Here is a 27,631-nt window from a genome sequence, read left to right as displayed (position 1 = left end):
GTCACAGGTATTACTGTGTCCATTCTTAATGTTGGACTTGGAACAATGGTACCTTTCTGCCCTCTCCCTCTGGTCACTGGCCTTTCTGGACACCGTATTGTTGAGATCCGTGTTGGTTCCTGCTGAAATCTGGAGGATCAGCCCTGAGGAAGGGTTGATAAAGGAAACTACATAAGTCTGACCAGTTCCTGCTAGCTGTTAAATGAAATTTGCAGCTTATACAAGCAGAAAGTCACTTGGATAGGCCGTGTGATATATGTAGTTTTGTGTCTTTTCATGGTGTTTTCCTTTGGCTCTGAAATACCTTACACACAGAAAAAGATCACTTTTAGTTGAGTTTATTGTAGCTTAGTTTCATTGAATTAATGTGTGCCTCTTCTTTAGCAAGGGTTAAAATATTGAGCTAACATGCCAACTTTATATATAATTTACATCAGGAGCTTTTATGTAATTGATATTAAGAAAAGTGCTTGAGGAATGCAGACAGCGTGTAGGTCTGTAAAGCTGTTATGAACGCAACACAGGTGTAATTATTGCAGAGGGGTGGAAACTCAATTATATGCTTAGTGGAAGGAAAGATTACTAAAAATATTAATGGAAAGCTTTAGTGGAGTTTGGTAATTACTATGTGTATTCTTTAATTATTAAGTAGCAAACAAATGCACTGTGTGTTTGCAGACTTAACTTGTTCTCTAAGTAGAAAACTTTTCTGTGAGTTTCATCAGCTTCTGTAGTAGTATTGTGCATTAACTATAGTACATGTGTATGTATCCTAAGCTATCTGGCATGAAAAAGGAAGGATTTTACATGTGAGTGGAGTATAGTTAAATATCCGATCCTCGTCCTAGGTTATCAAGCACATCACTCTCACTGCCTCTGCATTTCAGAGCTTTTATGAAAGCCATTGCGGAATAAAAACCCTGACTTTGGAACATATATCAGGGAAACACAGAAATAATTTTCAGGTCACCGGTTAGAAAAGTGCTATGTCTTTGGACACATCTAGCTGTCATGTTGTTGCTAAAACCATATTTTCAATACTGTTGAAACCTGTTAGATATGGTTATATTTTCCCTGTTAGTGAGCAATCGTTTAGAGTTTCATATTAATTTTTCCCTTTAATTCCCTCTTCATCCAGCAAACGCAGTAGCACATCAGTGAGTTTTGTTCTGTCTAGTCACCCTTTCTGATTCTGGCTCTTGTGTCCTAGCACTTTCTGCAAATACTCTAGGAGATATTTCCAACCAGGTTTTGGTGACAGTTTTTTGAGAGTTCAATAAGAATTTTTTAGCATTTATAAATATTTCTTTTTAATACTAAGATAGAAACTTGGCTCAAGCCTTCTACAATAATGTCCTTTTAAAGTCATGCTTTAGTCATCCTTTCTATGTATTGCTTTTTATAATGATTGCTGGGGATGATTCCTCCTGCTTCTCCCTCACCCCCTCCAAAAAACATAAAAAAATTGTCTGGGGTGTGTCAGAATCCAGCTAGGACCTGCCAGCGCTAGAGAGATGACACCTGTATCCTCACTTGCTCATGGGCAAGCATGGAGCGAGACAGCGCCATGGTGGCTGGAGGCTGTGTGGGATGAGAGAGTCATCCTCCCAGCTCGTGAGGGCCCTTACGGAGGGGGTGCATGTGCGGGAGCTGCTGCCTGACCTCTGCTGCCTGAGGCCCCTGCCCTGGCCCATTCAAAATGATGGTGGTTGTAGTGCATCTCAGGGGTTTGTGCAACTCAGAGGACTATAACGGGACGCTTGACTTCAAATCCCATCAGTGTCTGTAATGAAGGGATTTGTTTTTTTCCACACAAATTAGGGCTCTATGCACTAAAATATTCTGGCCTGTTCATTTGCGTAACCCACAGGCATAGCTGTGTCTGCTTGGCATGCTCCTTCCCTCTGGACTATCCACAGGTGAGGTCTTAGAGCATGCTGTATCTTTAGAGAGTACATGGAGGAGTTGAGTAAAGATCACTTTGTCGCTTTTTTGGTTTCTGAGTCTAAATTGCTTCAGGAAGCAAAATTAACCCTAGGGTAAATAACAGAGTCTGCCATTTGGTAGAGGTTATTGGCGGGTTGTTAGTCAGCCAAAAATAGTGGCAGTGCAGCCCAGGGTCCCGGACGTTTGTGTTCAGAGCCTGCTTCTCCCTTCCAGGCCGCTCTGCTGTACTGGTGCCCTGACTGATGGTACTGCGCAGGCAAATGTTCTGTCAAATGGCCTGTCCAGATGATGGGGTATTTCTGTACTGCTACTGGCAAAACGCAGCTATTTGTCTGTCCATTAGAAAAGTCCCGTGCCAGGCGCTGGTATATGTGTGTGATGCTGCTGGCTTGACCTGGGGAGCTTTGGTGGCTTCTGTACGTGCCAGTGTCAGGTGTTCTTGCTGTTAGCAGCATGAGCTGTGTGTTGCTTATTTCCACACTGAAATAAATTCCATTGTTTTGGATCGTGCTCTTACCAGACACTTTAACAGCCAGTTTCCCAACCTGTTATTCTATTTTGAAGAGTATTAGTGTGCTTTCAAGATGTCTTCTAAATGTTTTCAGGTTGTGCCTAGGCTTCACATTTGTGAGCTCCTTCATCAGTCTGAGATCGGAATCTCTTGCTATTTCTGCCGTTTTCTGTTTCTTCTTAGGGGTGGCATATTTGGAACAAGAATTTTGTTTGCGGTTTTTCATTTTTATTTTATTTTATTATGGGGAACGAAGATAAGCTTTTAAGGCAGAGAACAAATTTAAGAAAGAAGTCAGTATGGTGTTGCTGCTTTTTTCTAGTGAAGGTGCCGTGGAAAGGTGCCATTTTTTGGTTAATACTTAAGGAAGGCCTGAGAGGGAGTCTTTTTTTAAAAAATGAAACATTGTTATATTTTATCTAAACTGTTTTTGCTGACTTTTTTTGAAGTGCCAGAGAACTGAGCTTCCACAGTCTCAGCCTTAAGAGGTGCTTATACTGAATATTTAAATTGTTGCTGTCCAGAGGTTTACCTTACTCAATAAAAATCCCTTTATCTTCTTTCTGTTGCTTATGTTTTGTTTCACTGTAGTGTGTGTGGTATCAATGTTTTACTAGTTTCTGTAATTCACTCAGTATTTGGAAGAAAGCAAAATAGATACGTTGTGAAAGTCTGATGTCAAAAATAAAAATAGGAAAAGAAATAACAAGTCTTCTCTATTTGTCACGGATGCAAAAATTGAGACAAATGTGTTTTGATTTCCTTTGGGCCTTGCCTGTACTAAGGCTCCACAAGAATTGTGCAAGTGGAAGTGTCCTTCCTTTTACTTCAAAAAGTCAGTGATATATGAGATATTTATTTGTTTTCCATGCTTCTCACTGAGCTACTTGCCGCTTGAGGTTTATAAAGAGAAGTCTGTTTCTTTCTTTCCTGTTCTCTCATCAATTGCAAGCAGTTCAGTTTGAAACCTCTGGGCATAAAAAGGACAGAGTTTTTAAACTGCTGAAGTTTATTAGGAGCATAAGACGCTAAAGTATTAGCTAACCTCTGGAAGTACCATGTTGCTGTTTATCTGTGGTAAATGGACATTTGAGGGTCACAGCCTGTTTTCCTCATTCACGAGGCTAAGCTTCTTCCTCATTAGGAAATATATACAAAACGGAGACTTACTCATTCAGGAAGTGCTTTGGTTTTGCTTTAAAGTAGCCAGTGACGGGTTTGAGCCATGTGGCTTAATATGTAAATGTTCAGTTTGTGCCCATTGAAGTCAGTTGTTGCTGAAATACAAACAAATCTGACATCAGCATCTGACCCTTTAATTTTATTTATTTTTCAAACAGCTAATTCTTGCATCACTAAAATATAAGTTTAATTCCTCTTGAAATCAACATCTTATGTGTCTGCATCAAATTATGTTATCTTGCATAAAAAAATTCTGATTCTGTCTGAAATTAAACTGTGAGGATCTGGAAACAGAAACCATCTCATCTCTTTTTGCACATTAAGAAGAGATATATTATAATTTAGCTTATGCCCAGAAAAAAATTTATTTTTGTTATTATTTTAGAGTGGTGTAAAGTTTATATGTGCCTGCATATTCACTTATTCTGAAACTGATGTGGCATCTGTACTGTAGAATAAGGAGGACATTACTGGTGATCACATTGTTTGGAAGGGGTGGTTAGTGCCCTTCTTTCTTCTAGGGTGGTGTGTGGAGAGGTTATGCATTTCTGTCCCATCACGCTTTAATCACTGTTTTCTTACAGCATTTTAACCCCACCTTTGTACTGTAGTTTTGTTTACTGAGCGAAATCAGCTGGGAAGCATTGGTGTAGGCTGTAGCAACCTGAAAATTTGACAAAGACTGGAAAACTAAGGTTTGCTGCCTTTCGTTTTGTTTTTCAGCTCCAGAAGAAAAAGATGCAATTAAAGGACAATATGAAAAACTCACAGATGCTTATGGCTGCTTAGGAGAGCTTCAGCTTAAATGTGGTAAGTGACCATCTGTATGACTGAGATTGTAAAATGCCCAAACAATGCTAAAGGACAAGTGGCTAAAGTTGTCTGATTCCTTAACTTGTGGAAGTTAATTGCACCTTGTTATGTTCAGTCTTGAAAAGATCTGTTTCTTTTTCTGTTCTGTGCCAAAAGCATACTGCTAAGCGATAGTCTAAGAATTTTTGATTTTTTTCTAACTTTTGTCTAACATTCTTAGCTGCCTGAAGATAATTGTCTTTTCTTTCCCTCCTACCACATTTGTCCAAGGCAAACTATGATATCTTACTTCTTTTTGAAGGATTATGTTTAAAGAGTGATTAATCATGGTCATCTGAGACTGCAGTAGTACAGATTCCCAGTCCTTGCTAAAGGACTGTTGCCTTGCTAAAGCCCAATTGCCTTTCATTGGGTAATTCACATGGATAAGGATATGCAGAACCAGGCCTTTAACTTCATCTAGTATAGTAAGGTAGATTTATTGCCATTGCTGTAAATTTCTGTACAGTTTGGGAATCTTGATTTGGCAAAGGACTTCCTATTACACTGCCTACAGGAATGTTAATGGAAATAGCATGTTTTAGGAAAAGAACTGCAGTAATTGATTTGAAGGTAATAGTACCTTATGCAGCAGACTTCCCATTCACTGATGAAAAAAATGCATTAAAACAAAAAGCACTATATGCCTAGTTACTATGGTCTTCTTACAGTAAGCCTTAATTTTGACTTGGAGGAATGACAAGACTGTTTTCCATATAACTCGATGCTTGGTCAAGGAATCTGCCAAATGCAGTGGTGGTGTGAGCCCCATGATTTTAGACCAGTAGATATGTGTATCTTTTTATAGCTCATGTACCATTTTATGGCATGAGTAATATGACTCAAGATTGATCTGAAGAGGTGAGTGCAATCTTTCAAGATTTGTGTCATAATTTAAAACTGAAGGCCCATCTAGTTTTTTTTTAAATGAATGTGGGCTTTTTGTTTGTTTTGTTTCTTGTGGAGTTAATTAGGCATTTCTGTGGAGATTAATGACAGTTTGTTAATGTAATTAAAAATGGAGGACTTGTGATTAGCTTTTTTTGGCACTGGACCTGTTTTTGTTCCTAGGAGTCTAATGAATCCAGTTGTAGTAAAGGAATGTAGCTATTGAATTCAAGCTCTTCAAGTTAGAGATGAGGGTAGTTTCTTGTACGTGATGGGAACTAAATCTATCCAATTTTAGTCTTCATATTAGAAGGTGAACTATTTCAAATGGGGTATGAAATAGTCTCAGCTTTATTTTTTTCTCTTTTCTCCTTACTTCTTTTTGAACAACACCTGCTTAACTTCAGTGCCCTTAAAGTGTGAGGTTTTCCCTCTCTCAGCTTTGTCACTGCACCTCTGTCTTTTTCTAGCATTAAATTGCAAGTCCTGGTACGGGACTTCCTTTGGAAAGGATTGTTAAAAATGTTATTGGTAATTGGATAAAAAAGTTAACTACTGGTGGCAAACTTCTAATTGTGATTGAGTGAAAAGTCAGGAGGGTCATGCTGTAATGGTAAGCAAAGGTAAGCAAACATTTCCTGCTGTCGAGCATGTTTAAAGAAGCAATGATGATTGCATTCCATCTTCCCATTCAAGAGGTAGCCCAGGTTTATTCAGAGTCTTAGTTACATCTTCCATCTTACATGTAAGTTCCATTAGCTATGGCTTACATAAAAGATTAACACTAGAAAGGAATACAATGTAACTTTTTTTCTTTTTTATATAATGTATTCTAGCAGCTGCAAACAAGGGCATAATTGGCTAGCTCTTCACTGAGCATCAGTGATCACATAGACTTTGTTCAGGAGTATCAGTATTTTTTCTGTCTGCTGTAAACCTGCAGACCATAAGTACTAAATTAACTGAAAATATTTGTGAAAGTACATTCCACTAGGATATTAAAAGAGCGTATTTGTAGAGCAGAAGGGGAGACTTTTTGTCAAGATGTGAAAGATATCTCCATTAATTAATCTGTAAATATCACTACTTAGGAATCCAAATAAATCACATTGTATGCCTGCCAAAGTAGATTGTGCTTTTCACAAGAAAGTAGATGAAATATGTGAAACTGGATCACAAAGTTAATGTTTCCCATCAGTAATAACATTCACTTCTATGTACTTATGTCTGTTAACATGACTCACCAAGTTCTTCTGCTTTCTTTTGTGAGATGGATGGCAGCAGAATGAATTGTACAGTGTTTCTGAGCTGTATCGCAGCCAAGATTTTGCTGCCAAAGAAGATCTAGCAAATACATCTTAAGCAAAGTGTTAAAAGAGCTGGCTTTGTGGTGTTTGGTTTAGACACTGATGTCAGGAAGGGGTACGTAGATAAGGTAGTATTTTGACACCATCACCACATAGGTTGTTGTGTTTAATACAGCTGCTGTATTTGGGGAGGCATTCTGATTTAGTTTGTCTGTGTATATACTCTTGCTCTTGCACGTATGCAATGTGTAGCTGAAAGGAATAAGTTTCAAAGGCAAAAAGGACAGCTAAGTACCAGTTTTCGGTTCCTTTTGAACATTTCCTAATATGTAGTTATATTTAAAGGAGGGAGAAAGAGTATCTTTGAGACAAAAACTGTAGTTTGGAAAATCTTCGTTCTTTTCATAATTCTGCTATAGATTTCCTCAGATTTTCAGCTAGATGCTTAGAATCCATTCCTCTGCTGTGTTCTCTTGCTAATTTGGGAGGCAGATGAGAGGCAAAAACACCTTGCAAATTGGTTTTCAGTGGACTATAAAGTGGAGTGGAGGTATGTGTGGAGTGGAGATGGAACGGGCTGAGGGAACATAAGGCAATGGCATGACTCTACTGGAATCGAGAAAGAGCAAAAACTGGAGCAAATTAATTTTTAAAAGGAAAAGGCAGTCATGAGTGAAATATTTACAGTTAAGAAGGAGAAAATAAGAGTGGAATATTGCCTCATTTTCAATGCAGTTCATAATAAGCAACTCTGAAGTAATCCCACAAACTCAGGGGAAACAATTGCCTTGAATCATGTAGTACAGGTTATATACAGAAGCTGCAGCTTATTATTGTAGAGTGTGACGTACCAGAACTGTGCTTCCTGTTCAACTTGGATTAAGGCAGTTGGTTTCACAAGAGCTTTTTTAAAAATGGATGCAAGTTATTTTTGTCTTGTTTCTATGCCAAATACTCTCCATCCTCTGCCTCCCTTGTGCAACCTGATAAAAGGGCATTCAGCGCACATTGCTGTGAGCAAAACATCTCTTATGTTTCTTCAAAAGTGTTCTTTACAGATGGTTGTGGTGATTTATAGCTGTAATGGGGCAAAATAATGATCTTGTTCATGATGCATGAACATTTATACCCATCTATCTTAAAATTTGGTCCACAAGCTTTGAAAGATTTTTTTTCTTTAGTACTGTAGGTCAGTCTTGCTTTTTTGTACATGTGTTGATGTAGAAAGCATGATCATTAAGGAACACTTTACTTCTTGCTCTAAAATTATTTCAGAGGTTTCTTTAAAGCATTCCAGATTGTATTCTGAGGAAATGAGGGACATTTCCACAGGTATGATCATCACTTGGAGTTCTTATGTTCCTAAATCACTTTAATCTATGTGCAAACTTTAGAAAGGCTAATACGAAGCAGGATTGCACATTAAACTACTTGTAAAAAGAAATCTTTTTTTTTCTTTTTAAATTGTTTCCAAGGAGTGGGGGGGCTGGTAAATAGTCTGCAGCTGATGTGGTTGTTGGTACAAAGTGACGTGTAAGAGTCAGACCTGGAGCCTTGATCACTTCACAGGAAAGTGTTTTCCATGTTTTTGGGTTGCTTCTTATTGGCCCTAGTGCTGGCCCCATTCATCATGCACTTTGCAGCTGTCAGCTGAATATAACATGCTTTCTTCTACTGTAATGCACATGAAATCAAGGGAAAATTACGATGAATTTTCCACCCAGTGTATTTCCATTAATTACTTTTTTTGATAGGAGCTGTTGGGCTCCTGTTTCAAGAAATAAGACTGGAGTCTGGCCTGACCCCTACTCCAGATATGCAGGGAGCTCCTAAGAGCTGGGAGCCTCTGTAGACTGGCTTCAGTGGTAGTACTAGCAGGGCCACTGACTCGAGGGAATTGATTTAGTGTTAATTCTCCCTTTGATCTTGAGGATACACTGCCAGTATTTTAAAACTCAGCTTCCTGACTTATTTGAGCTTATACTTAAGCAGTGACTGATCATTTCACGGCTTTAGTTTTTTTTTTTTCCATGTTGTTGTTGATGTTCTGGACAGAAGAAACACAAATGCCTTGAATCTGTTTAGCTCCTTTCAAAGGCTGTGACCCGACAATATGCTTCCTGATGCTGCTGCCAGGTGGATTTGACTGGACTGTCTGGTGTATTTTTGTTGTGATTGGTGTTAGTCTGGTACTTCAAGTGCTACTTGCACAAAAGCTGTTTCACTGGAAACTTAAAAGGAGCAGTATTTTTAATGTAACTACAGAATTGGAAATGATAGTGAGCTGCAGTTTTGAGAAGTTAAGGCTGAAGGGATTAGTGGACTAGTCTTGACTATTATTCTAGCTTTAAGAAATGTCTGGGTGTTTCAGTTTGATCGATTTCATTAAAGTTGTGATATTTTTACAGGTTACTCAGGAAAGTCGATTTAATTTTAAAAAATCTTCTCTTGTGCCATAGCCTCACAGATCTGCCTATCACAGGAAATTCCATGTTGTGTTGATAGCAGAAATTTTTTGTTGGTTGTGTTTGTTTGGGTGGTTTTTTTTTTGTTTTTGTTTTCTTTTTTGAGGGGGTGGGGTGGGTGTAGTAAACCAATGCATCTTCTTGCATTCTTCTGTAACATTTACTGGGTAATAAAAATGAATTGTTTAGGAACTAAAAGAATGTTTCAGTAAATTTTTGTCAGCTTAAAAATGTTATTTTCCTTGCAATGAATGAGCAATTACCAAATAACTTATTATCTGCAATTTTCAGAAATGGAGCAAGTTGATTATAAGTTTGCTTTTTATAAAAAATGACTAGCTCTGGTAGCAGCATCCATCCTGATTGAAGCAGTTGAAGCAATTTTTACCCTTAAATTTAAGTGCATTTAGGTATGGTTGTGGTTGATACAGCTGTTTCCATGTTAAGTATCTATTCTTTCTGATTTCTGGTTTTTTCAACAGGAAATATTATGGCATGTTGACATTTACATACCAGAAAGGAAACCACATTGACTTTTTAAGGTTTAAATTTAGAAGTAAATGGACTGATTTATTGCTTTAATGCATCTATAATAACAATCAGACTTTCAGTGACTGGCAAATCAGCAGAAGGATTTTTCCTGTGGCTGGTAATGTTAGGTTTCTGCCATATTAGGTGCTATTTGGATATGTACTACTTTTGTTTTATTCCTCGAAGGAGCATTTTCAATCTGACAAAATGCCTAAGTGAAAGCATGAGTAGAGGTAGCGTGGTTATAATTTCCATCACAAACTTGTCCCATGTAGTTATCAATATATTTTAAAACACTGGCAACCTGCGTTGAGGGGAAGCAATGTGAGAAAAAGGGTTTGTGACTGAAAGAAGAGATTCCCAGACATAAAGTGATGTTGCTGTCAAAGAAGGGAAGACGGGGAAAGCTTTGTTTCACTGTGTATAGCTGTGTAGTTTAGTGGTGGGTAATTTCTTAGACCTTAATGGAGGCATGATTAAAAGATTAATAGCAGAGTAGTGTTTTGGTAGCATTAATTTTGCTGTGTGAGGTTCTAAAAGGGTGAAAGGCTGACAGGAGTACTACCTCTGCTCACGACCCTGTGGCTACATCTGTGCTGTGAATAAAAATGGGGCAGGGCACAGGCCTGAGTACTGTCAATAGAATATCGTTATTAGCTTGCTCCCTATGCCAAGAGAGGCATGCACATCGGGCAGGGATCTTGCTCCTCCAGGCAGTGCAGTGATAGCCTAGAGCTGATTCCTAGGAGCACAGTCCAAATACCACCTGGGATGAAGGGGGTATCAGGGGATGGGGCTTTTTTTTCCAAGGCACAGAGTCAGAGAGATATGTGTTGAGCTGGGGCTGTGGTGTTTTAGGGTTTCTGCATTCTGGCTGGTTTGTAGCATATCCCGAGTGATATAAGCAAATTGGAGAGGTTAGAGTTGATCTGAAGACCACCTCAGCTTGCAGAGCAGTCTAGGAGGACAAAGCGGCAAAACAGGCTAGCTTTATCATAGCTTAAAGCTATTTGTGTCTTTACTTCCTTCTTCTCCAGTTTTCTGGCCTGGAAGTGTGAACTCCTTTGCCAGCCTGCATTTGTTCAAAGGCATCATGAAAAGTGCATGAAGGATGAAGGCTGCTCCATGATTTGGAGTACTGTAAAGATACTTATTCTATGTACATGGAATCAAAGAATGATTTGGGTCAGAAGGGACCTCTAAAAGGTCCAACCTCCCTGCTATGGGTGGGGATGTGTTTCACTAGACCAGGTTGCCCAAAGCCCCATCCAACCTGACCTTAAATGGGGCATCCACAGCTTCTCTGGGCAACCAGTTCCAGTGTTTCACCATTCTCATAGTAAAAAATTTCTTCCTTATATCTAGTCTAAACCTACCCTCTTTCAGTTTAAAACCATTGCTCCTTGTCCTGTCACTACAGGCCCTGGGAAAAAGACTCTCTTAATCTTTCTTATAAGCCCCCTTTATTATACTGAAAGGTTGCAATAAGGTCTCCCCAGAGCCATCTCTTCTCCAGGCTGAACAACCCCAGCTCTCTCATGTGCATGTGGGGTTACTGCACAGTGGCAGGAAAGGGTATTAAAGCTTCAGAAAGCCATCAATCTCCTAACGCTTCAGGAACAATGCAGTAGCTCCTTAGCTGTGATTACTATTTATGAGCTCATTAGCTTAGTAATTTGGGGGAGTAGTGATGCTGGACCTCTGCAGGTGTAGATGTGTCTCCCATTTTGGGGGTGAGTGGTTGAGTGGAGGAGGTAGTCAAAAGAGTCTAGAGTCTCTGCTAAGGGATGGCAAGTTTGTAGGTAAGGCAAAATGGTATAGTTTTGATTAGCTTTTCTGTCATGCTTTACTCCTACTTGTTGCCTTCTTAAACTAAAGCATTGCTTTGTTAGATCCAGTTATTTTCTGCTGGTTGCAAGCTCCTCAAAGGACAGAACCACAGATAAAAAGCCTACCGTTATTAATTTTTTGTTCTTTTTGGCTATTTTAATGTTGACTTTCTCATTTGATCTGTTCTGAACCCTCTAGGAAAGTTTAAGGTCACTGAACACAATGAAAGTGCTTGTATTCTTTGTCTCAGCATCCCAGCCAGTCAGCTCTGTGAGTCTGTCGCTACTGGTTTTCTGTCCCTGAAGCTGACTGATAGTAAGGCATATTAATAGTGTTTCTATACATTGTTTCCAAATTCTCAGGAGTGAAGTTTACTTTGAGCTGATCAGTTTTGCATGGTTTCAGCAAAGTCACAGAAGCTATTAGCTGTCCTGAGAGACAGCTAACTCCTCCTAACCGCTTCTGGACGCTGCAGGACAGTATTTAGTCAGATATGAACTCCCATGGTGACCAATGATATATTTCCTACTCTTAATCCTTTACAATTATGCACACTCATGTGCGAAGGGGAGGAATAAACTGTCAGGTTTTATGTATTTCTAACCCTCTACTACGGTGTCATCTAGAAAAGTACAAAAGACGTACTTCTGAAAAACTCTCAAGAAGGAGAACGCAGCATACCCTTGTTACAGAAAGAAATGTGATGAACAGAGGTTTTTAGTAAATACAACCTACGCTGGCCTTTATGCAAAACTGGAGTCAGCAAAACAGAGTGAATAAGATCTAATCTCCCGCCTTGTCCTGTCATTCCAGTCCCATGTGCCTACGCAAATATTCTGGCCCTGCTGCAAACCACCCCTAACTCAAGTTTCTGTAGACAACCTGCAATCAGGAAGCAAGGAATCCCCTGCTGGTGTTTCAGAAAAAAAAATTAGTTGTCGCGTGAGAGTTGGTCCACATTTTCGGGAAGCAGACCACCGTGGAGGCTTGAAGAGTGGTTCTACAAAGTGTTCCCTTTTGCTGTCTGAAACCATACTGTCCCACACTGTTGATGTGCCCTTAGCTAATTAGCCTGCTTTTGGCAGGTCAGTCGTCATTCCTGCTATGCTAGAGCAATAAATCTTGGCTCACTTCCACCCTTTCTTACTAACTGGAGTGCATAGGATGACATTGTCCCCATTAGAGGCCAATTTAAATGTATGAAACAGTTTCTTCCTCACAAAACCAGCGTTTTCAGGACAGTTGTTCTACTGTTTCTTAATTACTTTATTGTTTCAGAGAGAATGAGCAGAGGTTGAAATCCTGCTGTGTATGAGAGACCTGATTACAGTGGTGTTCTCAAGCTTCAAAACTTCTCTTTTAGTTTTGGGGTCCTGAGATTCAGCTGCTTCATGATTTCACACTTTGCTTCACAGCCGTGAGAGCTGGAATTCTTTTTAGTGATAAATGAGGTTGTCTTCTAATCATGTACACTCTTTTGTGACATAAAAACCCAAAATCTTAAGAATTGGTAATACTGAAACTTTCTGAATGGCTGAACACACCCAGCTTCAACTGAAGCCAGTAAGAAATCCGAATGCTTCGTATCTTTGAATTTTTCAACTGTCTTCTGAATTTTATAGCGAGGAATACACTTTATTTCATAAATGACCAGTCTTTTACCTTTCCCTTCAGTCAAATCCAATGAAAACTGTATGTTCTGTAGAGTGGTGAAATTTGACTTTTGATTAGCGTCCCAACGCCAAGCTCGTTGTGCCTCATAAAGTAAGCAGGAAAAACACATTCTAATGCAGCAAAGGATGGGAATGTGTAACTACTGTGGAATATTATGCAATGGCACTCACCTGAAATCAAAAGGAATTCAGAAACATAACAAGCACACAGCCTATGTTCATTTATTTGCTTTCTTCTGAAGCAAAGATACTGGCCTCTGCTGGAGCCCTGTCAGCATTGCATATGACAGGACTGATGCGAATTGGCATAACCTATGTCCACCTGTAACCCTTTTGTAACTATCTGTTGCCTTCTAGGTAACACTCGGCTGCACTTTCTGGTCCTGGTGACAGGCTGTACGTCGGTGGGAAAAATCCTGGACGCTGAAGTTTACAAAATTACTGCAACAGATTTCTGTCCTCTCCAGGAAGAAACCAAGGAAGAGGAGCGTGTTACTGCCTTGAAGAAAATACTGAACTCTGGGATGTTCTATTTCTCCTGGCCTAATGCAGGCTCAAACTTTGACCTGACTGTGCGGGCTCAGAAGCAGGGTGATAACCACTATGAATCTGGTAACTCGTTCTTCTGGTTAGTACTGCATGTTATACCAGTCTTCTGTCATCCTCATCTGTATGTTATTGGTGAAACATTCTCAGAGGGAAATGAACATATGCATTTTAGGTGTGCCTTCTCCATTTCATTATCATGTCATTTTACAGGGCATGTGGCTTTAGTGCATTCATGGTAAACCTGGGTCAAACAAGTAAATCCTGTTTAATTAAAATTATTCTGATAGTGAAATGCAATTCTAATACTTGGTTATTTTGTGTTCTTAAGAAGGAAACACAAGATGTATTGCTTACATGACAGAAACATGTCTCTGCATGTCATGAATAGTTTCCCCTGCAGTTCTTTTTAATAATTTGCTTTAAAACCTGCACTTGAAGTACCATCATCTGTGGTGAAATATCTTCTATTTCTTAAAAGAATGTGTTTTTAAAGTCTGTAGTTTAATGTTTCAATAACGTGCCCTAGTTTTTATGTTGGAAACATCAATATTAGTATGTTTGCAGCTCAGTGTCAGTGTAAGTTGCACAGAAGGAAACTCTTGTGATACTCTGCTCTGTCCTTCTTACTTTCTTGTGCTTATAAAGCAAATAAAAAGTATTCCTGTTGTGGCAAGTATTGGTTGAGTGGAAAGGAAAACACACAGGTACTTGGTTTTGTCTTCCCTAGGTGGGTTCACTGTTGATGTAATTCAGTTTTTGCTTTACAAGTTCTGGCAGAATGCTTGAATTCCTTTACCCTCTTTTTTTCTTATTAAACAAAAAGATAGTCACACAGGAAGCATAGATGTACTGGAAATAAACGTGGGTTGTATGATGTAGGTGGAAAATAACTGGCAGAGTTACATGTGGGTGTGCTACTAGAATGTGTGATCAGTCGTGTTGCCCAAAGGTGAATATTAAATAAGCAAAAAATATGCAAAAAAAGTTCATAATGGATGATAAGTAAACATGAGAGCGCAGATCTTTCAGGCTAAATAATCTTTTTAACCAGGGTGTGATTTTTGACTGGTAAGGTCTAGTCTTTTAGTGTAACTCAGAAGAGAGATGTATAAAACTTGCTTTCAACTGTGCTAATTATGCATCTCTCAAAAAGGCTCTCCAAGCATGTCAGGTTAGACACATGGCACAAGTGATCTCAACAGTGATGAAACTCCTAAGGTGGCAGTATCCCTTAATAAAGAAACAACATTTAAAGCAACTTTTCTTACCTGTACTGTCTTTTGAAACTTTTCTTTGTGGAAGATAAATATTTAAACTTTCCTTCTTTGCTGCTTCTGGCTAATATAGAAGTAGGCCTTGAAGAGGTTCTGTTCTCCTACATGCTGTAGAACAGGGATGAACGGCAACAACATCACATTTAGGGCAAAAAGACATTCCAAAGAAAATTTATCTTGAGGCAATTATGTGATATGGGAAATTTTAGACCAAACAATAGATACTTGAGAAAAGAAAACAATGGGATAGCCACAAGATGAAGAGTATCAGATGACCTTAGTTATAAGCAACACAAACTGCCTGTTAAATGAACTGCAACAATAACAAAATTCTACTGGAATTTGTCTGAGTGAAGACTTCTTCTGTGAGTACAGTTAGGAGAAGGAGGTGGAAGAAATAACAAAAATTATTTGAGTTGCTTTTTTCAGTTACATATTTAGCTTAAAAATATAAGAATGTCTTGCACCTTTTTCAGAGAAATGCTGTACTCTAGAAGAACAATTCTTCAGGGGTTTTGCCAGATGTAATAACTCTCGTACAGATCTGCTGTTGAGCAATAAATGGTCATAAAATTGATTTTTCTTGGCCTGTATCTGTGGCTAAAGGCACATTTTGAAAAATGAAATGATGAAAGCTATCATAATAGAAGAGACTAGCATCACTGTTAACCAGGCATTGTAGGTTTCTTGGGTTGTTGATCTTAAATAAACTGAAGGTTAAAACAGACATTCCCCTTAATTTTAGTAGCACTTTTTGCAATATCTCCATTGACTTATAGGTCCAGTTTCTGCTTGGAAAAATTTTCCTGAAAATCCTGGTGTGTTTTAAAATGGCTCTTAATCCTGTAGTGTATGCTAAGGTCCAGGCAGTACTGTTCAAAAGTAATTAGCTTGACAGCACTGTAATTTATGGAAAAGGTTACTAAATATAAATGTATTTCTGGAGCTGAAAGAGGTGACTTTTGCATCTGAATTTATAAGACAGAGGTACAAGACATAAGGACAGCACCTTGGTTGTAGCTGTGCTATTTAAATTTGCCATGTTCTCTTCGCTGTAGTAGTTCACAAGGATTTCTTCCTGATATTTCCTGGTTTTGGATAAAGTAAGGGTACAACAGAAAAAGGGTCCCAAAACATTAATTGCTTAAATTGGTGATTGTTGTGGGGTGGCACACATGCCTGCCTGTCTTATTTTGTTCAGTAATGTATCTTTATATTGTTGAACCTTTCAGGAACCAGCTATTGCATGTGCCCTTCAAACACTACCAGGTGAACTGCTCTGACTGGTTGCTTAAAGTGATCTGTGGTGTAGTGGACATTCGCACTGTTTATGCTTCCCACAAGAAGGCGAAAGCCTGCCTCATCTCTCGCATCAGCTGTGAGCGAGCTGGTGCCCGGTTTCACATTCGAGGGGTCAATGATGATGGGCATGTGTCTAACTTCGTTGAGACAGAGCAGGTAAGCAGATGTATCTGATAGCTTTGAATAATTTAGTCCACTCAATTTTAATTGGGGCAGAGTTTCTAACAAGAATTAAAGTTCAGCAAGTGTTTTTCTGAAAAATGCTTAAAAATATGATTGCATGACAGATCTATTTGTTCTTGCCCATTAAACTTTTCTTTGTGATCTGTTCTTTTTCTGTGTTTCTGAGTTTTCCATGCACTCAATTTTCATTAATACTTTTGATTTTTTTTCCTGAATGTGAAAGTCTGGCCATTTGCTATTGTAATGAAATATAGGCATGGGTTTTTAAACCATTCAGAGAGCTCTGTGTGTTAGTTCATGCAAAATCAACATGTATAACAAGAAGTTTCTTAATTGTGCGAAACTTGCTTAGAGTTATCAGTCATGAGGCCCATGTATTAGACAAAAGAATATTTTCAAATCTGTTCCAGAATAAATGTCACACTTCTGTGCATTCTGCATACACTTCAAAATATATTTTGCAGAGAAGAACTGGTTTGAAAGATTTTCTATAAAGTAATGGTCTCTACACTTCATTTCTCTTTCATTCATTTTAAGTATCTCTATTAGTCCATACCACCAGGTTTGCTGGGCTGGCCATTGAAAGGCCCTTGCTCTACAGTGGCATAACTATATCTACGGTTTTGTATAAGACTTTGATTGTGGATGCTGGGGGTGATTTTCAGTAAAGATTAGAGCTGAGGTTTGCTTTTGGCTCTAAGGAAGTCACTTAGAGTCATATGAAATCTTATGATCATAAATATTCATGTTTCAAGTTACTCCTGTCTGCCTTATTGTATTGAAGCCATCATTGCTTGGTACAGTAAATTTTTCAGCTATAAAATGAGGATGCTTATTAACTTCCTGCCTCACAGGACTTTTGCAGACCAGTGAGGACAGCATTTATAGAAGGTAGGTAGTGTGTGCTGTGCTGTGGTGAGGAAGAACTCTCAGTGCTCAAATATATAATTCTAGTTAAGAGGAAGCTGCCCAGCAAAGGAGTTGAGCTCTCCGGGAGTCAAACCATCTTTGGCTAGTAAAGGAAACGGAGCAGAAAAATGATCTTCTCAGAGTCAGGCAAACTCTAGTGCAACTCATTTTGGAAGAGGCTTTGATTTATATTCCCCTTTGCTTTGTGGGGGATTCTCTCCAGTGAAAGGTGGTTTGACACCCTTTTTATACTTACAAGGTAAAAACCTTATTTCCAACTGATGCCAAGACAAAATATATGGGTGAAATGCATTCAGCAGGCTCCCTTAATTGATGCAGCCAAACAAAATAACAGTCAGTTGGTTTTATTACATGTGATTTAGCTTACTACCTTGAAAGTGAACAAAAAGCAGTGGACCCTGAAGAATCTGAGATCTTCTGTGCCAGCTGAAATGAATGCTTTCTTATTCAAGTATAATCACCTTTTCCATTTTGAATAGAAGTAGTAATTACTAACAGTCAGAACCATCATACAGAAATGGATGTCTCTATAAGCAGAATAGATAAATGGCTGGAGGTAGTTATCAACAAAGAATGAGGATCTGCTCCTAAAATTTGGTAGTTTTCAGTGTCTTCTGGGCAGATCTACAAAACTGTATGCAGTGTAGACTGTTGTTGCATGTGTATGTATGCGTCTATATGTAGGTGCACATACAATGTAAGTAGATTGCTTAGGTTATGTTCATGATGGGAGGCTGGTGAGTCATCTCTACATGACACAGTGAGTGTAGCATAGAGTACTTAAGCTAGCTGTGTCATTGTAGGAGCGTGCCTGAGGGTGGCATCCCACCTCAAAAGTGCACGTACTTTACTATTAGTATTTCCTCATGGCATTGTGTGAGTGTGGTGGCTCACACTCAGTGCTGTCCTTTCTGTTGTCCCACTGCATGAGGTAGGCATGCCTTCAGGCACCTGTTTGTCCAAAATCCAACAATGTTTGGACACTTTCAAAATTTCCTCTAAGATGTTGCCATGATGGTACCACTTTAACCTCGTCACCTGGTTCTGCCTAATGGCACATGTAGAGCTACCTTAGACCTGACAGTGCTGTGTTGCTCAGCAGAAGGCCTGGAGGAGTTGCAGGCTGGTATTCCTCAGACACGATTGATCCCCAAGGCATGTTCGAAGCATGCACAATGTTACATGTGTGACTTTCTGCCCAGCGGTCAGAGTTCTCATCAGGGATGTGGGTGGCTTTTTGCTCATGTCCTTCCTTTTACTGGTTTGACTGCATTTTCAGTAAGCTGGCCTGGCAGCTTTCCACTTAGTGTTCAGGCTTCCAAAAATTCTGCTTGTTGGATGCCAAACTCTTCCCCTGCAGTGCTTAGGTCTCTAATGTCAGCCTCTGAATTCTCTGCTAATAATTCTCTTTTGTGCCTCTGCTCAAAAGCAACTGCAAGTCAAATCCTGCAGCATCTACATCTTTCTAGAAAGTCTGTCAGTGCACTGGGAGGTGCAGATAGGTCTGCTCACCAAAAAGCGGAGTTTTCCCCGGAACATGGGAACAGAAGAAGGGACATATGCCATTTTAAGTAATAACTTGGTACAGTCTGCTATTTTAGTTGAGTGCCTTCTCATGAGCATTAGTGCAAAGTACATTACTCAGGATTTGAAGAATGTTCTCTTGCTGAAATGCAGAGGAAAGAAAATGTTAGAAAGGGTTATCAGCTTTCTTTTGGATCAGTCTCGCATTTGTGGCACTGCACTTAGCAGTTGTCTAATTATGGGAAATACTGCTGCGATCCTGCTCACTAGTTGGGTCAGAAGTAATTCATTCTATTTAATTACATTCCTGGAGTACGTTATGTTGCAAATGATTTGCATGAAAAATAAGATGGTCTTTGCATCCCAGCAGAAACCTGGGGATTGGCTCCTGGTGAGTGGCAAAACAGTACTTGGTAGCTGATGCTTCCTTTAGCTGGGGCTGGGTCAGGCTCTTCACAGGAACTGCAGTGCTTTGTTCCTGTTCAGCCAAGGGCTGCTGTGAAGTGGAAGAACTGAAGGCTTTTGAGTGTTTTGCAATTGGGTAAGCAAAAGCACACGAGCAAAATGGTTATAGGGTGAAAGGCTCAAGTAGGTTGAAAATTATAACAAGGGTTTGCAGTTTTAAAGGATTGTGTGGTTTTGTTTGGTTTTTGTTTTTAAAGGAGAAAAGAAGGTTGCTGTTGCTAATGGTGATAAACACTAGGTTTTACCAAACTGCGTGTCCTAAGAAAGTGAAGTTGAGCTAACCACTGGGATGCCTGAGATCCAGTTCAAGCTGGCATCCACTTACCATTAGGAAGGAAGAGTCCTAGAATAAATTCTCTCCTACTTTCATAGTAGACTACTGACTAATCGCCTATGAGGTAATATCTTGGCTGAATAACATTTTGTTTCCATTTGCTGCAGCCTGTACAGCATAATGGCATGCGGGCTGTGTGCTTTCATGGATAAATAGCACCCTAGGATTCTGAAAAGCCAGGACTTTTCCCCCCTTTATAGGAATTACTTCTAACATTTTTCGTTTTTCTGTTTTTAGGAGAGGGAGAAACAATTAGTCTTATCTCCAGGCAGCTCTTTTATGCATAGATGGTATGCTTTTGTCTCCCACTGAGTTAGCCTTGTGGCATTTTAGCTCTGCAATGAGTCATTTTTTGTGGGCTCAGTTAACTGCTGTGACTCACGGTGTTAGAGAAGAAGGGGGGAAAAGTTAAATATCTCACTTCACTTTTGCTTTTAAAAAAAAAAGAAGCCACTAGTAGACCTTTCAGATACTTGATCATTTGGCTTGCATCTTTACAAAGAAAGAAGAAAGAGAAATGGTAGGAAACACTTAAGGTAAAACAAAACATGATGGGAAGAGAAAAGAGGGCTTTTTTTGAAATCTCTCTAATGTGTACTTACAGATTTGCTTCCAGTATTTTGTAGTGGGACATCAGCCCTTTCTACTTGCAGTGTTGCAGTTAATCCTCAAATAGTTTTAAAATCACACTGTTTCCCAGTGATAGCTTAAATGTTTCCCTTCACCCTTTCTTCCTTCCCTATTAATCCCCTAAAGTTGAGACTGTATCACATTCTTTTAATTCTTTTCTGCTGATAGCGTTGAGAAACGAGCATGCTTTCTTCATTTCCTTTGTCTGCCTGTCACTGTTTACATTTCAGCTCCTCCCCCAGTTATCCTCCAAAGAGTTGTGCTAAACTCTTAATGTCTTAGTATGTGACTTATGGGGAACAACTCTAATTTACCAAGGATAAATTAATGGTTTCAGTTGTTTTCCCCTTCGTGGAACTGTTCAATAAAAACATGGAAACCTTGACAAGGCATTAAAGGGAAATACCATGAATTTGGATTAGCCTTCCATTTCTTCCATTTCAAGAAAAAAATGTCAGGCATGGATTAAGAAAAATGATCCCTATTTCACAATAACTCCTAGACCATGTTGGATAGCTCTCAAGGAGAGGAATGGATGCAAGCATGTGGTTAATTTATTTTCTGGATCAAGTTTTAGTATGGCCCCAGGCGGGGCAAAGAGGATTATTTTGGCAAGTATACCCTTGGATCCCGTGGTCTGAGTTAAAGGGACTCACAGAGAGGTGTGTTTAGACCATCTGTTATCCACGCTCTTTGTGGGTTGTGTGGCAGAGCTGGGGATCCCAGAACAAGCCACGTGAATATCCATTTCATCATGGACTGTGTCTCCATGCCTCTTGAGTCTGTAATGAATTTTGCCATTTGATGTTGTGACTGGATAATTATTTCCTTCTAATGAAGCTAAGTGATGGAGATTAGGGAATACATTATTCCAAGTGATGAATGGGAGCAGCACGCTGGGATTAGAACACCAGCTGGTTGACATAGATGTTTGCTTCTTGCTCAGAAGCGGTACCAGTTTGCTTCTTTCTAGCAGTACCTGTCCTGTGCATGAAGCTTGTGTTACCAGGAAAGGTCTCTGGATCGCAGGGGCAGGGTCTGGCTCTATGCAACAGAAGAGAAAGATTGAGAAATATCCTCTTGAACTGTCAGCACTGTCACCCTTGATCCTGGAGTTCGAGAAAGAGACCACAAAAAGAGTCTAAGACAGCAGAAGTCGAAAGAAAAAACATGGCAAATTCTAACACCAGAGGTCAGAGGACAGGCAATCTATTATCGAGGTGAAGACGTCCTCCACATGGGTTAAGTACCCAGTTGCTATTGTGTTGTCTGATGGAAAACTGCAGGAAATGTGTCTGAAAATCCATCTAGCTAACTGGTTTGGATTGTTCTATGGGCTAGACCCTTTGAGATTAATGAAGTAGTCCTTGAGTGTTTTGAGGACTTGATAGGAATGAACATCCTCCCTGGGGTAAGCAGGCAACAATTTGCTGTCATTTTGGACAAATGATAAAACATAAAATGATTTGGACAAAAGATAAGACTCTACAATAGTTCTATGAAGCCCAAAGACAAAGATTTAGGAGTATGTATCAACCCTGATGACAAAGTGTTGTCCAAAATGAAACTGATTTTTGCTGAACTTGTTAGAGGAAAACTTGTGTGATCTTCTTGGATATATTTCTTGTCCATGAGTTAAGGAAAATAGAGGACAGGAAAATTCTGGAAATAAAGCTTTTTAAGAAGGAATAGTTTCTTCTCTTAACTGTTCATCTTTTGTGTAGTGCCTTAGAATAAGAGAAATGGATCTGCTAGAGGATGAGGTAATAAAGTCAAAACTAGAATGACAAAAAAGTGGGGCAGGTATGTGCTTGTAGGAAACATGACATTGTGAACAAAAAATGATCAAGGCTTGGAAGGATATGAGAAAAGAAATTCTGTAATATGCATAAATGATGGAACTGCATAAGCTATGAAGTTGGAATATTTTATTTATGAGTGTAAATTTAACCTGGGTGTATTATCAGGGCTTATTTAAGACTTTAACAAATGTGGTTTTTTATAGTGTATATGGGTGTTAAGATGATGTCCATTCCTGAACTGGAAAGTCTTCTTAGTCTCAGTGTTTCAATGCTTAAGATGTCTGCTGGTAGGAAGGCTGTTGCCGCTATTATTGTAATGTCAAGGGGCATACATAGTAGAAGGCAACGTCAGGATCAGAGGTCATGTTCTTTGGAGTGGTGAATGAAGGGTAGTGGGTATTGCTGAAATTCAGGGAAGATTTACACAGTTGTAATGCTTAATGAAATGGTTACAGTCTGTTGAGGAAGGAATGACTGGTAGAAAAGGGTGTTACGCTCCCACTCATTAAAAAATACTAGGTCTTTTTCCAACTCACTGGCAGCTTTGAAGAAAATAATTTTGGATTCATCTGGGTCATGAAAATGAGGTGAGAGGATTGTGAAAGACCACAGAACTGCTCCAGAGAACAGAATGATGAGCCCTGTAAGTGAAAAGAAAAAAAAAAGTGCTAATATGGAGAACTTTCTCATGAATGGCTGTGCTGGAGAGGCCATTCTCCCAGTTCAAACACATCTGAGTTTCTAGAAGCATAAAAATGCCAGTTTCTTTAAAATGCCCTATCATCATAGGGGAGTTCTATATTAGACCTCATCCTGACAGAGGATGTCCCCAGCCCATCACATCAGGACATGGGCATCCTGTTCAGATCACAGGAATGATCCCCAAATAGTTTGAATTTTTTTGTTATTGTTCAGTTCTCCAAATGGACAGCTTAATAGAGCAGAAAATAGTTAGCAGAGGTAACGGGTGAAAACCAGTGAACATAAAATGTGAGTGATAGTAGTAACAAACATCTGTTAACTCTTAGGATGTTGAATCACTAGGAAGTGGAAATGTGAGCATCTGAGAATGCAGAATGGCAGAAACGTTTCATCAGGTTTTTTCTTCTGTATTGGGCATAAAGAAGGCACGTTATATGTTCATGGTCTGTAACTGTGGTGAAATACTTTCAGTTTAAAGTGTAGCTCAGGAAGATGTTAAACTGCAGGTATTAAAATTAGAATTATTATTACTATCTCTTAATCAGTGGGTCTAGAGAATTTGCAGCTGGGACTTTTAAAAGAACTGGCCAGAGATAATTGAGCTGTCGATTTTTTCATTTAGGTAATGGAAGCAGGATGTTCTAGAAGGTTGTAAAGAAAACCGATCCTCTGTAGCAAGCTCTTTGAGTGGCCAAACTGTAGTTCGTATGAAGCTTTGTCTGTAATCATCATCATTAGGTGTTTCATTTCAACTCATTGCATCACTAAGATGATGATTTGTGTCAAATGTTGAAGTGAGCCAGTCCTGACTCGTTTCTGCATAGATTCAGGATGTGTTCGTCATGTAGTGTGAGTCAGGATAATGCTGGGGCTGTCAGTGGAGCTACACAAATTTGCTATACCTTAGAATTGGCTCATCTGGGTCCATGACTGTGAGTGAAAAGATGATTCAGTGTTTAAAAGTCACCGACTCATCTTGGTACAACCTGTCTCTGTGACAATGTGATAAAGAGGAAGAAGGTGGGCCTGCTCACTCCTGTAGTCCAGCTACAGGATGAACTCTTCTGAGCATAGACGTGCAAAGGGAGGTGCACCAGTGTGTTGCCATGGTAATTAGCTCCTGCACTCAGATATTGGCAATGTTTATAAAACTTTACTGGGAGAGCATGCTTTAGAGCCAGTTACTCAAGCTGTGAGGCAGGCCTCTCAAGGAAGCTTCTCTGAGAAACCCCCTCTCTTGCAGGGGTTTGTGCTAGGATGAGATGCAACAGAGAAGGCTACTTAATTCATTGGTGTGAGGCTAAAAACATCGAAACATATAGTTTTGCACTATACCTGGGCTAGCCATCATTCTAACACCGACATTGTGTCCTTGACGAAGCCACTTAAGTCTTTTATCTTAGTGAAACGGGGATAGTATGAAGTGCTCTGCAAAAATATTGTAAAGATTAGTTACATAAAACTGGTGACAGGATATTTAAATACCTACTTCTCTGGTGTAGCTGTACTTCTTTTCACACGTGTAGCTCTAAAAATTGTACATTGGTAGTGATTATAAAGATGAGAGGTCAAGGTAAATGAAGGCACTTTCCCTGAGCCACCCACCCAGCACAGCTAGTGGCAAATCCAAAAGCACAAACCACATCAAAGCTGTAGAGTAACCCATTTTCATGTTCTTTTCTATTTTGGGAGCTACTAGCCAGCTGGCAGCAGTTGTGCTAAACGATATGATGTGGTTAGAGAAGCAGCTACCTGGATGACCTGCATACCATTCCTCCTTGGGGCTACAGAAGACTCATTGTCATGCATGAGATAACAGAGATGTGTATCATGTGTATCATGTATCGCTCATGGAAAACAGCCAGGATTCCACTGCTAAGTATAGGCCAGGGGAGTGAGCCAGGCTTTGCACAGTTGCTCTGTGGTCATACAGAATCTGAAGATAGTACCTTTTGTGCTAAGCTAACGTATAATGTAACGCTTTGCTTGGGGGCTGGTGGAGGGGGAAGGCAAAGGGGGAAATCGGGCTTTGTACTTCGCATAGATTTGACTCAAAATCAGCTTGTTAGCAGTGATCATAAGAACAAGTATTAAGGGAGAGTTTGAGGTCTGGTTAGGGAAAGAAATGGGGAGTTTGGAGCCTTTTGCTCCTGGAAATGCAGTAGATCACATGCTGTTCACTGTATCTCAGATGGGAGTGGCGAAGCTGCTGGTTTCACTGAGATTTATTTGGGCACTCTGACAAGGCTCAACATGCAGTGAAATAAGAAATAGTAAATAAAGCAAGACATAAGCTTATCCCACACCTGACATTACCCATCATCGGTCACAAGGAGCAATGACATTTTGCACAGTTAAATTTTGTGAGAGAGAGGGAAGGAAAGTATATGGCTGGTCTTCCTGAGTGCCTCCACCAGTAGATCAAATCCATCTTCATTGTGGATGAAAGATTCCTTCCTTCCTTGCCAGTGGTGGTGTGTTAAATTTTCTCTTATTTCTGGTGAGTAATGAATTGAATCTGCTGTGATGACATGAAAGTAAATATGTTGTGCTTTGTTCCACTGCCTGTGGAAAAGTGGCTGAGCAGTAAGTGGATACAGTGAGATACATGGTTTACTTTTTTTACCCTTTGAGTTCAGTGTCTTAAACTGTCACCTGATGAAGGGGTCACAGACTGATAGGTCTAACTGCAGAACTCCTTCCCTTTATTTTATTTTTGCAGACAATTTACTTGGATGATGATGTCTCCTCCTTTGTGCAGATCAGAGGTTCTGTTCCACTGTTCTGGGAGCAACCGGGGCTTCAGGTAAACAAATAATCAAAAAGCTTACTGTACATTTCTCTCTTGCTACTTACATGTTAGAAGTTACATAAAAATTAAATTTTTTTAAAGTGAGCTGTAAAATGTATTCTGTGAAAATGCTGAGCTCTTTCATTGTAGGTTTACTTTGTGGGAAATTTTGTGTGTTTAGATAAACAGAGCTAAACCAGACAAATGGCTATAGTTAACTGAAGTTTTTAACATTTTCATGTATTTGTGTGCCTCTGCAGGGAACTATTTGTAAGGGGCTGTGTCCTAATGTCCTAAGCTGAAGCTTACAGCAATATTTTTATAATTTTTCTGATTTGATTTGGAGTAACCTTCCCTTTTGAAATGCCTGGTTGACTTGATGATATTGACCTCCACAATAAAATTGGAGTATCTAAGGACACTAGGAGCTCTACAGGAGCACTTTACCTTGAAACAAAATATAATGTCTGGATGGTGCATTTTCTAGGTTTCAGGTAAAAGGGTGATGCTGATCTAATCTGATCTTCTGCAAGACAGAGATGTAGGGTTTCATCAGGAGATTATTGCATCAAGCCTAGCGAGTTGCATATGGTCTGTGACTTACAGTTTATATACAGTTACAAGCTCAAATAGAATCATCCTAGCACTCTTTGCATTCTCTGAACAGAGGGATAAGCAACTGGAATGAGTATGCACATATATGCATATATGTTAGTAAAGAGAATACATATTATAACTGTTTTCTTAAGATTCTTTAAAGATTATTTGATACTTTTTTATCATTAAATCTAGCACCTAGGTACCATTCAGAACTATTGGATTTAGCGCAAAAGGAAGATGACTAAAGGGTCTGTGTTGTTGTCTGTTAGCTCCATCCAGTGCAATACTTGATTCTTTTTATAAAGCAGGTCTGCCTGTATGGTTGTGCACACATCCTGCTCATGGTGTAGCTGTATCCAGCACTGTTGTTCTGTATGTTATGAAGCCACAGAGCTTTTCCCCCAGTATTTTTGGGTAGTGGGTAGCTTCTCTAATTAAACAGAATTTTCAACTTTTTAGTAGGGACACAATCTGCTTTTTTGCCTGATCTGGATTAGATTATCGAGCTTTCATTTATGTTGGTGAATGCTCATAACTCTTATTCTTTGGATGTGAGTGTGCTGGCACTGGTGTTACAAAGAATTGCAGAAACCCACCTCATGAAAAACAAAGGAAGATGATGAAGTACAGGAAACAATGCATGATCCTATAAATAATTAGCAGTGTAGTTTTTGGAGAGGAAAGAAATCCTCTGCATACTGTAGTAACAGTAACTAGCATTCAAAAGGAGCTTGAGGCTACTGTTGTTGACACCCATATTAAAAGTCCTATTAGATTGATGGCACAGGATTTCATCCTTCATATTTTCCAAGGACTGTTCTGATGCTTTTTCGTTTCTGTAAATAATGAAAGATGAAAGAACTCAGGACACACAACCCATGGACCTGGCATAACTGCAGCCTTTTCTGCCGAGGGAAGGGCAGGAAGAATGCTGGGCACGCAGCGTGCTTGTGTGAGGCAATGTGGGATATTTGCTAGAGGAAGCTGGCAAAGGGATGTGATTTGTTTGGCCATAAAAAGATGTGTAGGTACCCCTTTGTTTAATGGTAATTGTGTTTTCACTTGTAATTGTAAATGTTGTTGTCTAATAAAAGCTGTGGCTTTCGTATTACGGATATTATGCATCTGGGTGTGTGGAGTCTGTTAGAGGTGTCTGGTGCTGTTTTTCTCTGAAGGAAAAAGGGAGACATCTAGTGATTTAGGACTCCAGCAATTTAAGAAGTTGTTTCTCTCTCCCCTTTCCAATATTTTATTTTAGGTGGGTTCTCATCATCTAAAGCTTAGCAGAGGTCTGGAAGCTAATGCTCCTGCCTTTGACAGGTAAGCTTCATTCCACTTTGGCAACAACACAGCAGCCTG

General features: G+C 39.4%; 1 protein-coding gene across 5 annotated transcripts in view; it reads left to right on the top strand.

Annotated features, from left to right (window-relative positions):
* SYNJ2 (synaptojanin 2) overlaps positions 1-27,631 on the top strand; it is a 68,713-nt gene that overhangs the window by 6,741 nt on the left and 34,341 nt on the right. Inside the window, exons 2-6 of one of the 5 annotated variants that reach the window (XM_075087844.1) lie at positions 4,364-4,450; positions 13,544-13,814; positions 16,242-16,467; positions 25,604-25,687; positions 27,531-27,592. In XM_075087844.1, the coding sequence (XP_074943945.1) occupies positions 4,364-4,450; positions 13,544-13,814; positions 16,242-16,467; positions 25,604-25,687; positions 27,531-27,592 (730 nt within the window). Of the gene's footprint in view, positions 1-4,363; positions 4,451-13,543; positions 13,815-16,241; positions 16,468-19,472; positions 19,490-25,603; positions 25,688-27,530; positions 27,593-27,631 lie in introns of those variants that run through there. The other 4 variants (XM_075087845.1, XM_075087846.1, XM_075087848.1 and 1 more) reach the window with 4 other exon arrangements.

This window comes from Phalacrocorax aristotelis, chromosome 3 (assembly GCF_949628215.1).
Source record: "Phalacrocorax aristotelis chromosome 3, bGulAri2.1, whole genome shotgun sequence".
Classification (NCBI taxonomy): domain Eukaryota; kingdom Metazoa; phylum Chordata; class Aves; order Suliformes; family Phalacrocoracidae; genus Phalacrocorax; species Phalacrocorax aristotelis.
The sequence above is the reverse complement of the archived record's forward strand: the minus strand, read 5'-3'. Positions and strand labels throughout refer to the sequence as shown.